This window comes from Dendrobates tinctorius, unplaced genomic scaffold (genome assembly GCF_039654945.1).
Source record: "Dendrobates tinctorius isolate UK_male_01 unplaced genomic scaffold, ASM3965494v1 ptg000423l, whole genome shotgun sequence".
In the NCBI taxonomy this organism is placed as follows: Eukaryota; Metazoa; Chordata; class Amphibia; order Anura; family Dendrobatidae; genus Dendrobates; species Dendrobates tinctorius.
Window position 1 is genome coordinate 169,638 of NW_027362087.1, and position 14,160 is coordinate 183,797.

The following is a 14,160-nucleotide window of genomic DNA, read 5'->3' on the forward strand; positions in this document are numbered from 1 at the left end:
GTGATGAGAGGAGACTGCTGTGAGATCATACAGTATACACTGGAGGATTGTGGGTGATGAAAGGAGAGGAGACTGCTGGGAGATTATACAGTGTACACTGGAGGATTCTGGGTGATGAGAGGAGACTACTGGGAGATTACACAGTATACACTGGAGGATTCTGGGTGATGAGAGGAGACTGCTGGGAGATTTTACAGTATACACTGGAGGATTCTGGGTGATGAGAGGAGACTACTGGGAGATTACACAGTATACACTGGAGGATTCTGGATGATGAGAGGAGACTGCTGGGAGATTTTACAGTATACACTGGAGGATTCTGGGTGATGAGAGGAGACTACTGGGAGATTATACAGTATACACTGGAGGATTGTGGGTGATGAAAGGAGACTGCTGGGAGATTATACAGTATACACTGGAGGATTGTGGGTGATGAGAGGAGACTGCTGGGAGATCATACAGTATACACTGGAGGATTGTGGGTGATGAGAGGAGACTGCTGGGAGATTATACAGTATACACTGGAGGATTCTGGATGATGAGAGGAGACTGCTGGGAGATTTTACAGTATACACTGGAGGATTCTGGGTGATGAGAGGAGACTGCTGGGAGATTATACAGTATACACTGGAGGATTGTGGGTGATGAAAGGAGACTGCTGGGAGATTATACAGTATACACTGCAGGATTATGGGTGATGAGAGGAGAGGAGACTGCTGGGAGATTATACAGTATACACTGGAGGATTCTGGATGATGAGAGGAGACTGCTGGGAGATTATACAGTATACACTGGAGGATTCTGGGTGATGAGAGGAGACTGCTGGGAGATTATACAGTATACACTGGAGGATTGTGGGTGATGAAAGGAGACTGCTGGGAGATCATACAGTATACACTGGAGGATTGTGGGTGATGAGAGGAGACTGCTGGGAGATTATACAGTATACACTGGAGGATTGTGGGTGATGAGAGGTGACTTCTGGGAGATTATACAGTATACACTGGAGGATTCTGGGTGGTGAGAGGAGAGGAAACTGCTGGGAGATTATACAGTATACACTGGAGGATTCTGGGTGATAAGAGGAGACTGCTGGGAGATTATACAGTATACACTGGAGGATTCTGGGTGAGGAGAGGAGACTGCTGGGAGATTATACAGTATACACTGGAGGATTCTGGGTGATGAGAGAAGACTGCTGGGAGATTATACAGTATACACTGGAGGATTCTGGGTGGTGAGAGGAAAGGAGGCTGCTGGGAGATTATACAGTATACACTGGAGGATTCTGGGTGGTGAGAGGAGACTGCTGAGAGATTATACAGTATACACTGGAGGATTCTGGGTGATAAGAGAAGACTGCTGGGAGATTATACAGTATACACTGGAGAATTCTGGGTGATGAGAGGAGACTGCTGGGAGATTATACAGTATACACTGGAGGATTCTGGGTGGTGAAAGGAAACTGCTGGGAGATTATACAGTATACACTGGAGGATTGTGGGTGATGAAAGGAGACTGCTGGGAGATTATACAGTATACACTTGAGAATTCTGGGTGATGAGAGGAGACTGCTGGGAGATTATACAGTATACACTTGAGAATTCTGGGTGGTGAAAGGAAACTGCTGGGAGATTATACAGTATACACTGGAGGATTGTGGGTGATGAAAGGAGACTGCTGGGAGATTATACAGTATACACTGGAGAATTCTGGGTGATGAGAGGAGACTGCTGGGAGATTATACAGTATACACTGGAGGATTGTGGGTGATGAGAGGAGACTGCTGGGAGATTATACAGTATACACTGGAGGATTCTGGGTGATGAAAGGAGACTGCTGGGAGATTATACAGTATATACTGGAGGATTCTGGGTGGTGAGAGGAGAGGAAACTGCTGGGAGATTATACAGTATATACTGGAGGATTCTGGGTGGTGAGAGGAGAGGAAACTGCTGGGAGATTATACAGTGTACACTGGAGGATTCTGGGTGATAAGAGAAGACTGCTGGGAGATTATACAGTGTACACTGGAGGATTCTGGGTGATGAGAGAAGACTGCTGGGAGATTATACAGTATACACTGGAGGATTCTGGGTGGTGAGAGGAAAGGAGGCTGCTGGGAGATTATACAGTATACACTGGAGGATTCTGGGTGGTGAGAAGAAAGGAGGCTGCTGGGAGATTATACAGTATACACTGGAGGATTCTGGGTGGAGAGAGGAGAGGAAACTGCTGGGAGATTATACAGTATACACTGGAGGATTCTGGGTGGTGAGAGGAGACTGCTGAGAGATTATACAGTATACACTGGAGGATTGTGGGTGATGAGAGAAGACTGCTGGGAGATTATACAGTATACACTGGAGGATTCTGGGTGATGAGAGGAGACTGCTGGGAGATTATACAGTATACACTGGAGGATTCTGGGTGATGAGAGGAGACTGCTGGGAGATTATACAGTATACACTGGAGGATTCTGGGTGGTGAGAGGAGAGGAGACTGCTGGGAGATTATACAGTATACACTGGAGGATTCTGGGTGAGGAGAGTAGACTGCTGGGAGATTATACAGTGTACACTGGAGGATTCTGGGTGATAAGAGAAGACTGCTGGGAGATTATACAGTATACACTGGAGGATTCTGGGTGATAAGAGAAGACTGCTGGGAGATTATACAGTATACACTGGAGGATTCTGGGTGGTGAGAGGAAAGGAGGCTGCTGGGAGATTATACAGTATACACTGGAGGATTCTGGGTGGTGAGAGGAAAGGAGGCTGCTGGGAGATTTTACAGTATACACTGGAGGATTCTGGATGGTGAGAGGAAAGGAGACTGCTGGGAGATTATACAGTATACACTGGAGGATTCTGGGTGATGAGAGGAGACTGCTGGGAGATTATACAGTATACACTGGAGGATTCTGGGTGGTGAGAGGAGACTGCTGGGAGATTATACAGTATACACTGGAGGATTCTGGGTGATGATAATGAGAGGAGACTGCTTGGAGATTATACAGTATACACTGGAGGATTCTGGGTGGTGAGCGGAGAGGAGACTGTTGGGAGATTATACAGTGTACACTGGATGATTCTGGGTGATGAGAGGAGAGGAGACTGCTGGGAGATTATACAGCGTACACTGGAGGATTCTGGGTGATGAGAAGAGATTTCTGGGAGATTATACAGTATACACTTGAGGATTCTGGGTGATGAGAGGAGACTGCTGGGAGATTATACAGTGTACACTGGAGGATTCTGGGTGATGAGAGGAGAGGAGACAGCTGGGAGATTATACAGTAAACACTGGAGGATTCTGGGTGATGAGAGGAGACTGCTGGGAGATTATACAGTATACACTGGAGGATTCTGGGTGATGAGAGGAGACTGCTGGGAGATTATACAGTGTACACTGGAGGATTCTGGGTGATGAGAGGAGAGGAGACAGCTGGGAGATTATACAGTATACACTGGAGGATTCTGGGTGATGAGAGGAGACTGCTGGGAGATTATACAGTATACACTGGAGGATTCTGGGTGATGAGAGGAGACTGCTGGGAGATTATACAGTATACACTGGAGGATTCTGGGTGATGAGAGGAGACTGCTGGGAGATTATACAGCGTACACTGGAGGATTCTGGGTGATGAGGAAACTGCTGGGAGTTTATACAGTATACACTGGAGGATTCTGGGTGATGAGAGGAGACTGCTGGGATATTATACAGTATACACTGGAGGATTCTGGGTGATGAGAGGAGACTGCTGGGAGATTATACAGTGTACACTGGAGGATTCTGGGTGATGAGAGGAGACTGCTGGGATATTATACAGTATACACTGGAGGATTCTGGGTGATGAGAGGAGACTGCTGGGAGATTATACAGTATACACTGGAGGATTCTGGGTGATGAGAGGAGACTGCTGGGATATTATACAGTATACACTGGAGGATTCTGGGTGATGAGAGGAGACTGCTGGGAGATTATACAGTATACACTGGAGGATTCTGGTGATGAGAAGAGACCGCTGGGAGATTATACAGTATACACTGGAGGATTCTGGGTGATGAGAGGAGACTGCTGGGAGATTATACAGTGTACACTGGAGGATTGTGGGTGATGAGAGGAGACTGCTGGGAGATTATACAGTATAAACTGGAGGATTCTGGGTGGTGGGAGGAGAGGAAACTGCTGGGAGATTATACAGTATACACTGGAGGATTCTTGGTGATGAAAGGAGACTGCTGGCAGATTATACAGTATACACTGGAGGATTCTGGGTGGAGAGAGGAGAGGAAACTGCTGGGAGATTATACAGTATACACTGGAGGATTGTGGGTGATGAAAGGAGACTGCTGGGAGATTATACAGTGTACACTGGAGTATTCTGGGTGATGAGAGGAGAGGAAACTGCTGGTAGATTATACAGTATACACTGGAGGATTCTGGGTGATGAAAGGAGACTGCTGGCAGATTATACAGTATACACTGGAGGATTCTGGGTGGAGAGAGGAGAGGAAACTGCTGGGAGATTATACAGTATACACTGGAGGATTCTGGGTGATGAGAGGAGACTGCTGGGAGATTATACAGTATTCACTGGAGGATTGTGGGTGATGAGAGGAAACTGCTGGGAGATTATACAGTATACACTGGAGGATTGTGAGTGATGAGAGAAAACAGTTGGGAGATTATACAGTATACACTGGAGGATTCTGGGTGATGAGAGGAGACTGCTGGGAGATTATACAGTATACACTGGAGGATTCTGGGTGGTGAGAGGAGAGGAAACTGCTGGGAGATTATACAGTATACACTGGAGGATTGTGGGTGATGAGAGGAGACTGATGGGAGATTATACAGTATACACTGGAGGATTCTGGGTGGAGAGAGGATAGGAAACTGCTGGGAGATTATACAGTATACACTGGAGGATTGTGGGTGATGAAAGGAGACTGCTGGGAGATTATACAGTATACACTGGAGTATTCTGGGTGATGAGAGGAGAGGAAACTGCTGGGAGATTATACAGTATACACTGGAGGATTCTGGGTGATGAGAGGAGACTGCTGGGAGATTATACAGTATACAATGGAGGATTCTGGGTGATGAGAAGAGACTGCTGGGAGATTATACAGTATACACTGGAGGATTGTGGGTGATGAGAGGAAACTGCTGGGAGATTATACAGTGTACACTGGAGGATTCTGGGTGATGAGAGGAGACTGCTGGGAGATTATACAGTATACACTGGAGGATTCTGGGTGATGAGAGGAGACTGCTGGGAGATTATACAGTATACACTGGAGGATTCTGGGTGATGAGAAGAGACTGCTGGGAGATTATACAGTATACACTGGAGGATTCTGGGTGATGAGATGAGACTGCTGGGGGATTATACAGTATACACTGGAGGATTGTGGGTGATGAGAGGAAACTGCTGGGAGATTATACAGTATACACTGGAGGATTCTGAGTGGTGAGAGGAGACTGCTTGGAGATTATACAGTATACACTGGAGTATTGTGAGTGATGAGAGAAAACAGTTGGGAGATTATACAGTATACACTGGAGGATTGTGGGTGATGAGAGGAGACTGATGGGAGATTATACAGTATGCACTGGAGGATTCTGGGAGGTGAGAGGAGACTGCTGGGAGATTATACAGTATACACTGGAGGATTGTGGGTGATGAAAGGAGACTGCTGGGAGATTATACAGTATACACTGGAGGATTCTGGGTGATGAGAGGAAACTGCTGGGAGATTATACAGTATACACTGGAGGATTCTGGGTGATGAGAGGAGACTGCTGGGAGATTATACAGTATACACTGGAGGATTATGGGTGGTGAGAGGAGACTGCTGGGAGATTATACAGTATACACTGGAGGATTGTGGGTGATGAAAGGAGACTGCTGGGAGATTATACAGTATACACTGGAGGATTCTGGGTGATGAGAGGAAACTGCTGGGAGATTATACAGTATACACTGGAGGATTCTGGGTGATGAGAGGAGACTGCTGGGAGTTTATACAGTATACACTGGAGGATTCTGGGTGATGAGAGGAGACTGCTGGGAGATTATACAGTATATACTGGAGGATTCTTGGTGGTGACAGGAGAGGAGACTGCTGGGAGATTATAGATTGTACACTGGAGGATTGTGAGTGATGAGAGGAGACTGCTGGGAGATTATACAGTATACACTGGAGGATTCTGGGTGATGAAAGGAGACTGCTGGGAGATTATACAGTATACACTGGAGGATTCTGGGTGATGAGAGGAGACTGCTGGGAGATTATACAGTATACACTGGAGGATTCTGGGTGATGAGAGGAGACTGCTGGGAGATTATACAGTATACACTGGAGGATTCTGGTGATGAGAGGAGACTGCTGGGAGATTATACAGTATACACTGGAGGATTCTGGTGATGAGAGGAGACTGCTGGGAGATTATATAGTATACACTGGAGGATTCTGGTGATGAGAGGAGACTGCTGGGAGATTATACAGTATACACTGGAGGATTCTGGTGATGAGAGGAGACTGCTGGGAGATTATACAGTATACACTGGAGGATTCTGGGTGATGAGAGGAGACTGCTGGGAGATTATACAGTATACACTGGAGGATTCTGGGTGATGAGAGGAGACTGCTGGGAGATTATACAGTGTACACTGGAGGATTCTGGGTGATGAGAGGAGACTGCTGGAAGATTATACAGTATACACTGGAGGATTCTGGGTGATGAGAGGAGACTGCTGGGAGATTATACAGTATACACTGGAGGATTCTGGGTGATGAGAGGAGACTGCTGGGAGTTTATACAGTGTACACTGGAGGATTCTTGGTGGTGACAGGAGAGGAGACTGCTGGGAGATTATAGATTGTACACTGGAGGATTGTGAGTGATGAGAGGAGACTGCTGGGAGATTATACAGTGTACACTGGAGGATTCTTGGTGGTGACAGGAGAGGAGACTGCTGGGAGATTATAGATTGTACACTGGTGGATTCTGGGTGATGAGAGGAGACTGCTGGGAGATTATACAGTATACACTGGAGGATTGTGGGTGATGAAAGGAGACTGCTGGGAGATTATACAGTATACACTGGAGGATTATGGGTGGTGAGAGGAGACTGCTGGGAGATTATACAGTATACACTGGAGGATTGTGGGTGATGAAAGGAGACTGCTGGGAGATTTTACAGTATACACTGGAGGATTCTGGGTGATGAGAGGAAACTGCTGGGAGATTATACAGTATACACTGGAGGATTCTGGGTGATGAGAGGAGACTGCTGGGAGTTTATACAGTATACACTGGAGGATTCTTGGTGGTGACAGGAGAGGAGACTGCTGGGAGATTATAGATTGTACACTGGAGGATTGTGAGTGATGAGAGGAGACTGCTGGGAGATTATACAGTATACACTGGAGGATTCTGGGTGATGAGAGGAGACTGCTGGGAGATTATACAGTATACACTGGAGGATTCTGGGTGATGAGAGGAGACTGCTGGGAGATTATACAGTATACACTGGAGGATTCTGGGTGATGAGAGGAGACTGCTGGGAGATTATACAGTATACACTGGAGGATTCTGGTGATGAGAGGAGACTGCTGGGAGATTATACAGTATACACTGGAGGATTCTGGTGATGAGAGGAGACTGCTGGGAGATTATACAGTATACACTGGAGGATTCTGGGTGATGAGAGGAGACTGCTGGGAGATTATACAGTATACACTGGAGGATTCTGGGTGATGAGAGGAGACTGCTGGGAGATTATACAGTGTACACTGGAGGATTCTGGGTGATGAGAGGAGACTGCTGGGAGATTATACAGTATACACTGGAGTATTCTGGGTGATGAGAGGAGACTGCTGGGAGATTATACAGTATACACTGGAGGATTCTGGGTGATGAGAGGAGACTGCTGGGAGATTATACAGTATACACTGGAGGATTCTGGGTGATGAGAGGAGACTGCTGAGAGATTATACAGCGTACACTGGAGGATTCTGGGTGATGAGGAAACTGCTGGGAGTTTATACAGTATACACTGGAGGATTCTGGGTGATGAGAGGAGACTGCTGGGAGATTATACAGTATACACTGGAGGATTCTGGGTGATGAGAGGAGACTGCTGGGAGATTATACAGTGTACACTGGAGGATTCTGGGTGATGAGGAAACTGCTGGGAGTTTATACAGTATACACTGGAGGATTCTGGGTGATGAGAGGAGACTGCTGAGAGATTATACAGTATACACTGGAGGATTCTGGGTGATGAGAGGAGACTGCTGGGAGATTATACAGTATACACTGGAGGATTCTGGGTGATGAGAGGAGACTGCTGGGAGATTATACAGTATACACTGGAGGATTCTGGGTGATGAGAGGAGACTGCTGGGAGATTATACAGTATACACTGGAGTATTCTGGGTGATGAGAGGAGACTGCTGGAAGATTATACAGTATACACTGGAGGATTCTGGGTGATGAGAGGAGACTGCTGGGAGATTATACAGTATACACTGGAGGATTCTGGGTGATGAGAGGAGACTGCTGGGAGATTATACAGCGTACACTGGAGGATTCTGGGTGATGAGGAAACTGCTGGGAGTTTATACAGTATACACTGGAGGATTCTGGGTGATGAGAGGAGACTGCTGGGAGATTTTACAGTATACACTGGAGGATTCTGGGTGATGAGAGGAGACTGCTGGGAGATTATACAGTGTACACTGGAGGATTCTGGGTGATGAGAGGAGACTGCTGGAAGATTATACAGTATACACTGGAGGATTCTGGGTGATGAGAGGAGACTGCTGGGAGATTATACAGTATACACTGGAGGATTCTGGGTGATGAGAGGAGACTGCTGGGAGATTATACAGCGTACACTGGAGGATTCTGGGTGATGAGGAAACTGCTGGGAGTTTATACAGTATACACTGGAGGATTCTGGGTGATGAGAGGAGACTGCTGGGAGATTTTACAGTATACACTGGAGGATTCTGGGTGATGAGAGGAGACTGCTGGGAGATTATACAGTGTACACTGGAGGATTCTGGGTGATGAGAGGAGACTGCTGGGAGATTATACAGTATACACTGGAGGATTCTGGGTGATGAGAGGAGACTGCTGGGAGATTATACAGTATACACTGGAGGATTCTGGGTGATGAGAGGAGACTGCTGGGAGATTATACAGTATACACTGGAGGATTCTGGGTGATGAGGAAACTGCTGGGAGTTTATACAGTATACACTGGAGGATTCTGGGTGATGAGAGGAGACTGCTGAGAGATTATACAGTATACACTGGAGGATTCTGGGTGATGAGAGGAGACTGCTGGGAGATTATACAGTATACACTGGAGGATTCTGGGTGATGAGAGGAGACTGCTGGGAGATTATACATTATACACTGGAGGATTCTGGGTGAGGAGAGGAGACTGCTGGGAGATTATACAGTATACACTGGAGGATTCTGGGTGATGAGAGGAGACTGCTGGGAGATTATACAGTATACACTGGAGGATTCTGGGTGATGAGAGGAGACTGCTGGGAGATTATACAGCGTACACTGGAGGATTCTGGGTTATGAGGAAACTGCTGGGAGATTATACAGTATACACTGGAGGATTCTGGGTGATGAGAGGAGACTGCTGGGAGATTATACAGTATACACTGGAGGATTCTGGGTGATGAGAGGAGACTGCTGAGAGATTATACAGTATACACTGGAGGATTCTGGGTGATGAGAGGAGACTGCTGGGAGATTATACAGTATACACTGGAGGATTCTGGGTGATGAGAGGAGACTGCTGGGAGATTATACAGTATACACTGGAGGATTCTGGGTGATGAGAGGAGACTGCTGGGAGATTATACAGTATACACTGGAGGATTCTGGGTGAGGAGAGGAGACTGCTGGGAGATTATACAGTATACACTGGAGGATTCTGGGTGATGAGGGGAGACTGCTGGGAGATTATACAGTATACACTGGAGGATTCTGGGTGATGAGAGGAGAGGAGACTGCTGGGAGATTATACAGTATACACTGGAGGATTCTGGGTGATGAGGAAACTGCTGGGAGTTTATACAGTATACACTGGAGGATTCTGGGTGATGAGGGGAGACTGCTGGGAGATTATACAGTATACACTGGAGGATTCTGGGTGAGGAGAGGAGACTGCTGGGAGATTATACAGTATACACTGGAGGATTCTGGGTGATGAGAGGAGACTGCTGGGAGATTATACAGTATACACTGGAGGATTCTGGGTGATGAGGAAACTGCTGGGAGTTTATACAGCGTACACTGGAGGATTCTGGGTGATATTCGTCTTGTTGGTTGTCAGGTTCCTCTCCGGTGTCAGGATGTCGCTCTGTATTTCTCCGTGGAGGAGTGGGATTATGTAGAAGGACACCGGGATCAGTACCAGGACATGATGGAGGGACTCCAGCGTGTGATCCCACCAGGTAAGAAGTGAAGCCGTCCTCCCGCTCTATGATGGGGTCTCGGCTCGGCTTGTTGCATCAGATTCTCAGATTAGAGCCGTGTGTGAACCATGGTGTTATAATATTTTCCACTGCAGCATTCGTGAATGTTCCTGTGAGCCGGCCTTTGTCAGCCTCGAGCAGCTTTAACCACTAGAAAGCATTTTATCAGAAAATGACTTTAAATCAGGTTTTTGTATAATAATTATTATTGTTTATATACATTTGATAATACTTTTTTATTCCTTTTCATATCATAATCTGTATTTAACCCCTTTTTGACATCGGACGTAATGATCCGTCCATGTGACCTGGTAAAATTTCACCATGGACATATCATTACGTCATCACGATCGGCCGCGCTCACGCACAGCTGACACCCAGCACTTGGTGCCAGGAGTGGTCACAGACCGCTCCTTGCACTTTAACCCCCAAAATACTGCAATCAAACAAGATCATAGCATTCCAGGAGCTGGCACAGGGCTGACAGCCCCTCTGCCTTTGGATCAGAGACCCCGTGGTGTGACGCGGGGTCCCGATCGTTGCCATGGTGAGCTGATGTCGTCATGGCGACATCAAGGTCACCAGAGTTAGGAAACTTGTTGATCATGCGCAGTGCATGATCAGCAAGTCTCCCTGTCAGTGCAGCACTGACAGCTTCTATGGCTTGGTGATGCTGCTTCATCTGCATGCTGTAGAAGTGATCAGCCTGCAAAAAATGATTGTCCCATAGTGGCACAAAGTGTAAATGTATTTTTAAAAAAATAATAAATAAAAATAATAAAAAAATCAATATGTATTCTATCACTAAATAAATAATTGAACGAGAAAACATCTAATCAATAAAAGTACACATATTTGGTATTGCCACGTCCGTAATGACCCGACCTATAGCACTGTCCCACGAGCTAACCCCTTTAGTGAACACCATTAATTAAAAAAAAAACACACACAAGGCAAAAACCAATGCTTTATCATCGTACTGCTGAACAAAAATGGAATAACTTGCGATCAAAAGATGGATATAAATAAACATGATACCGCTGAAAACGTCATCTTGTCCCACAAAAAACGAGCCGCCATATAGCTCCATCACAGGAAAAGTAAAAGTTATAACTCTCAGAATAAAGAGATGCAAAAATAATTATTTTTTCTATAAAATAATTTTTATTATATAAAAGCGCCAAAACATAAAAAAATATTTTGCTCATTCAGTCTGCCAAAAATCGGAATAGAAAGCGATCAAAAAATGTCATGTGCCCGAACATGGTAGCAATAAAAACGTCAGCTCGTCCTTGAAAAAACAAGACCTCACTTGACTCTGTTGGCCAAATTATGGAAAAATTATAGGTCTCAAAATATGGTGATGCGAAAAAAAAAAACGTCTGTTAGCTTGTGACAGCAGCCAAACATAAAAACCCAATGTAACGCCTCTTTCACACGTCCTGATATTTTCAGTACTGGAGATGTCAGTGTCCGTGTGTGTAATACTTGCAGCACACGTGTGGCATGCGTGTGCCACATCAGTACCACATGGACGGACGCCAGTGAAGAAGCATCACCGGCGCCAGATGCTGAACACTGCTTCTCACCTGCTCTGCCGGCGATTTCCGCGAGCATGGGGAGAATGATTAGAGCTACATTTTAGTAATAAAAGAGGCAGCAGGTGGCGACTGATGGGAACATTCATCTGTCGCTCTTGCGCTGTAAATAAATATCGTAATTTAAAAAAAAGCGGCGTGAGTTCCCCCCTAATTTTGATAACCAGCCAGACAAAACTCTCAGCTGTGGGCTGCAACCCTCAGCTGTCAGCTTCAGCAAGGCTGGTTATCAAGAATAGAGGGGTCCCCATGCTGGTTTTTTTAATTACAGTTGTGGCCAAAAGTATTGACACCCCTGCAATTCTGTCAGATAATACTCAGTTTCTTCCTGAAAATGATTGCAAACACAAATTGTTTGGTATTATTATCTTCATTTAATTTGTCTTAAATAAAAAAACACAAAAAGAATTGTCCTAAAGCCAAATTGGATATAATTCCACACCAAACATAAAAAAGAGGGTGGACAAAAGTATTGGCACTGTTCGAAAAATCATGTGATGCTTCTCTAATTTGTGTAATTAACAGCACCTGTAACTTACCTGTGGCACCTAACAGGTGTTGGCAATAACTAAATCACACTTGCAGCCAGGTGACATGGATTAAAGTTGACTCAACCTCTGTCCTGTGTCCTTGTGTGTACCACATTGAGCATGGAGAAAAGAAAGAAGACCAAATAACTGTCTGAGGACTTGAGAAACCAAATTGTGAGGAAGCATGAGCAATCTCAAGACTACAAGTCCATCTCCAAAGACCTGAATGTTCCGGTGTCTACCGTGCGCAGTGTCATCAAGAAGTTTAAAGCCCATGGCACTGTGGCTAACCTCCCTAGATGTGGACGGAAAAGAAAAACTGACAAGAGATTTCAATACAAGATTGTGCGGATGTTGGATAAAGAACCTCGACTAACATCCAAACAAGTTCAAGCTTCCCTGCAGTCCGAGGGTACAACAGTGTCAACCCGTACTATCCGTCAGCATCTGAATGAAAAGGGACTGTATGGTAGGAGACCCAGGAAGACCCCACTTCTTACCCCGAGACATAAAAAAGCCAGGCTGGAGTTTGCCAAAACTTACCTAAAAAAAGGCTAAAACTTTTTGGAAGAATGTTCTCTAGTCAGATGAGACAAAATTAGAGCTTTTTGGGCAAAGGCATCAACATAGAGTTTACAGGAGAAAAAAAGAGGCATTCAAAGAAAAGAACACGGTCCCTACAGTCATACATGGCGGAGATTCTCTGATGTTTTGGGGTTGCTTTGCTGCCTCTGGCACTGGACTGCTTGACCGTGGCATTATGAAGTCTGAAGACTACCAACAAATTTTGCAGCATAATGTAGGGCCCAGTGTGAGAAAGCTGGGTCTACCTCAGAGGTCATGGGTCTTCCTACAGGACAATGACCCAAAACACACTTCAAAAAGCACTAGAAAATGGTTTGAGAGAAAGCACTGGAGACTTCTAAGGTTGCCAGCAATGAGTCCAGACCTGAATCCCATGGAACACCTGTGGAGAGATCTAAAAATGGCAGTTTGGAGAAGGCACCCTTCAAATATCAGGGACCTGGAGCAGTTTGCCAAAGAAGAATGGTCTAAAATTCCAGCAGAGCATTGTAAGAAACTCATTGATGGTTACCGGAAGCGGTTGGTCGCAGTTATTTTGGTTAAAGGTTGTGCAACCAAGTATTAGGCTTAGGGTGCCAATACTTTTGTCTGGCCCATTTTTGGAGTTTTGTGTGAAATGATCAATGTTTTTCTTTTTGCTTCATTCTCTTTTGTGTTTTTTCATTTAAGACAAATTAAATGAAGATAATAATACCAAAGAATTTGTGTTTGCAATCATTTTCAGGAAGAAACTGAGTATTATCTGACAGAATTGCAGGGGTGTCAATACTTTTGGCCACAACTGTATTTAAATAAATAATTTTAACAAACGGCGTGGGGTCCCCCCTATTTTTGACAACTAGCCTTGCTAAAGCAGACAACTGGGGACTGGTATTCTCAGGATGGTAAAGGGCCATGGATATTGACCGCCCCCCCAGCCTAAAA

The 14,160-nt window shown here is 45.4% G+C and overlaps 1 protein-coding gene across 3 annotated transcripts in view; it reads left to right on the forward strand.

Annotated features, from left to right (window-relative positions):
* LOC141076747 (oocyte zinc finger protein XlCOF8.4-like) overlaps window positions 1-14,160 on the forward strand; it is a 213,643-nt gene that overhangs the window by 65,782 nt on the left and 133,701 nt on the right. For all 3 annotated transcript variants that reach the window (XM_073564034.1, XM_073564033.1, XM_073564032.1), the window contains one exon: window positions 10,382-10,502. In XM_073564034.1, coding sequence (XP_073420135.1) covers window positions 10,382-10,502 — 121 coding nt within the window. The remainder of the gene's footprint in view (window positions 1-10,381; window positions 10,503-14,160) is intronic.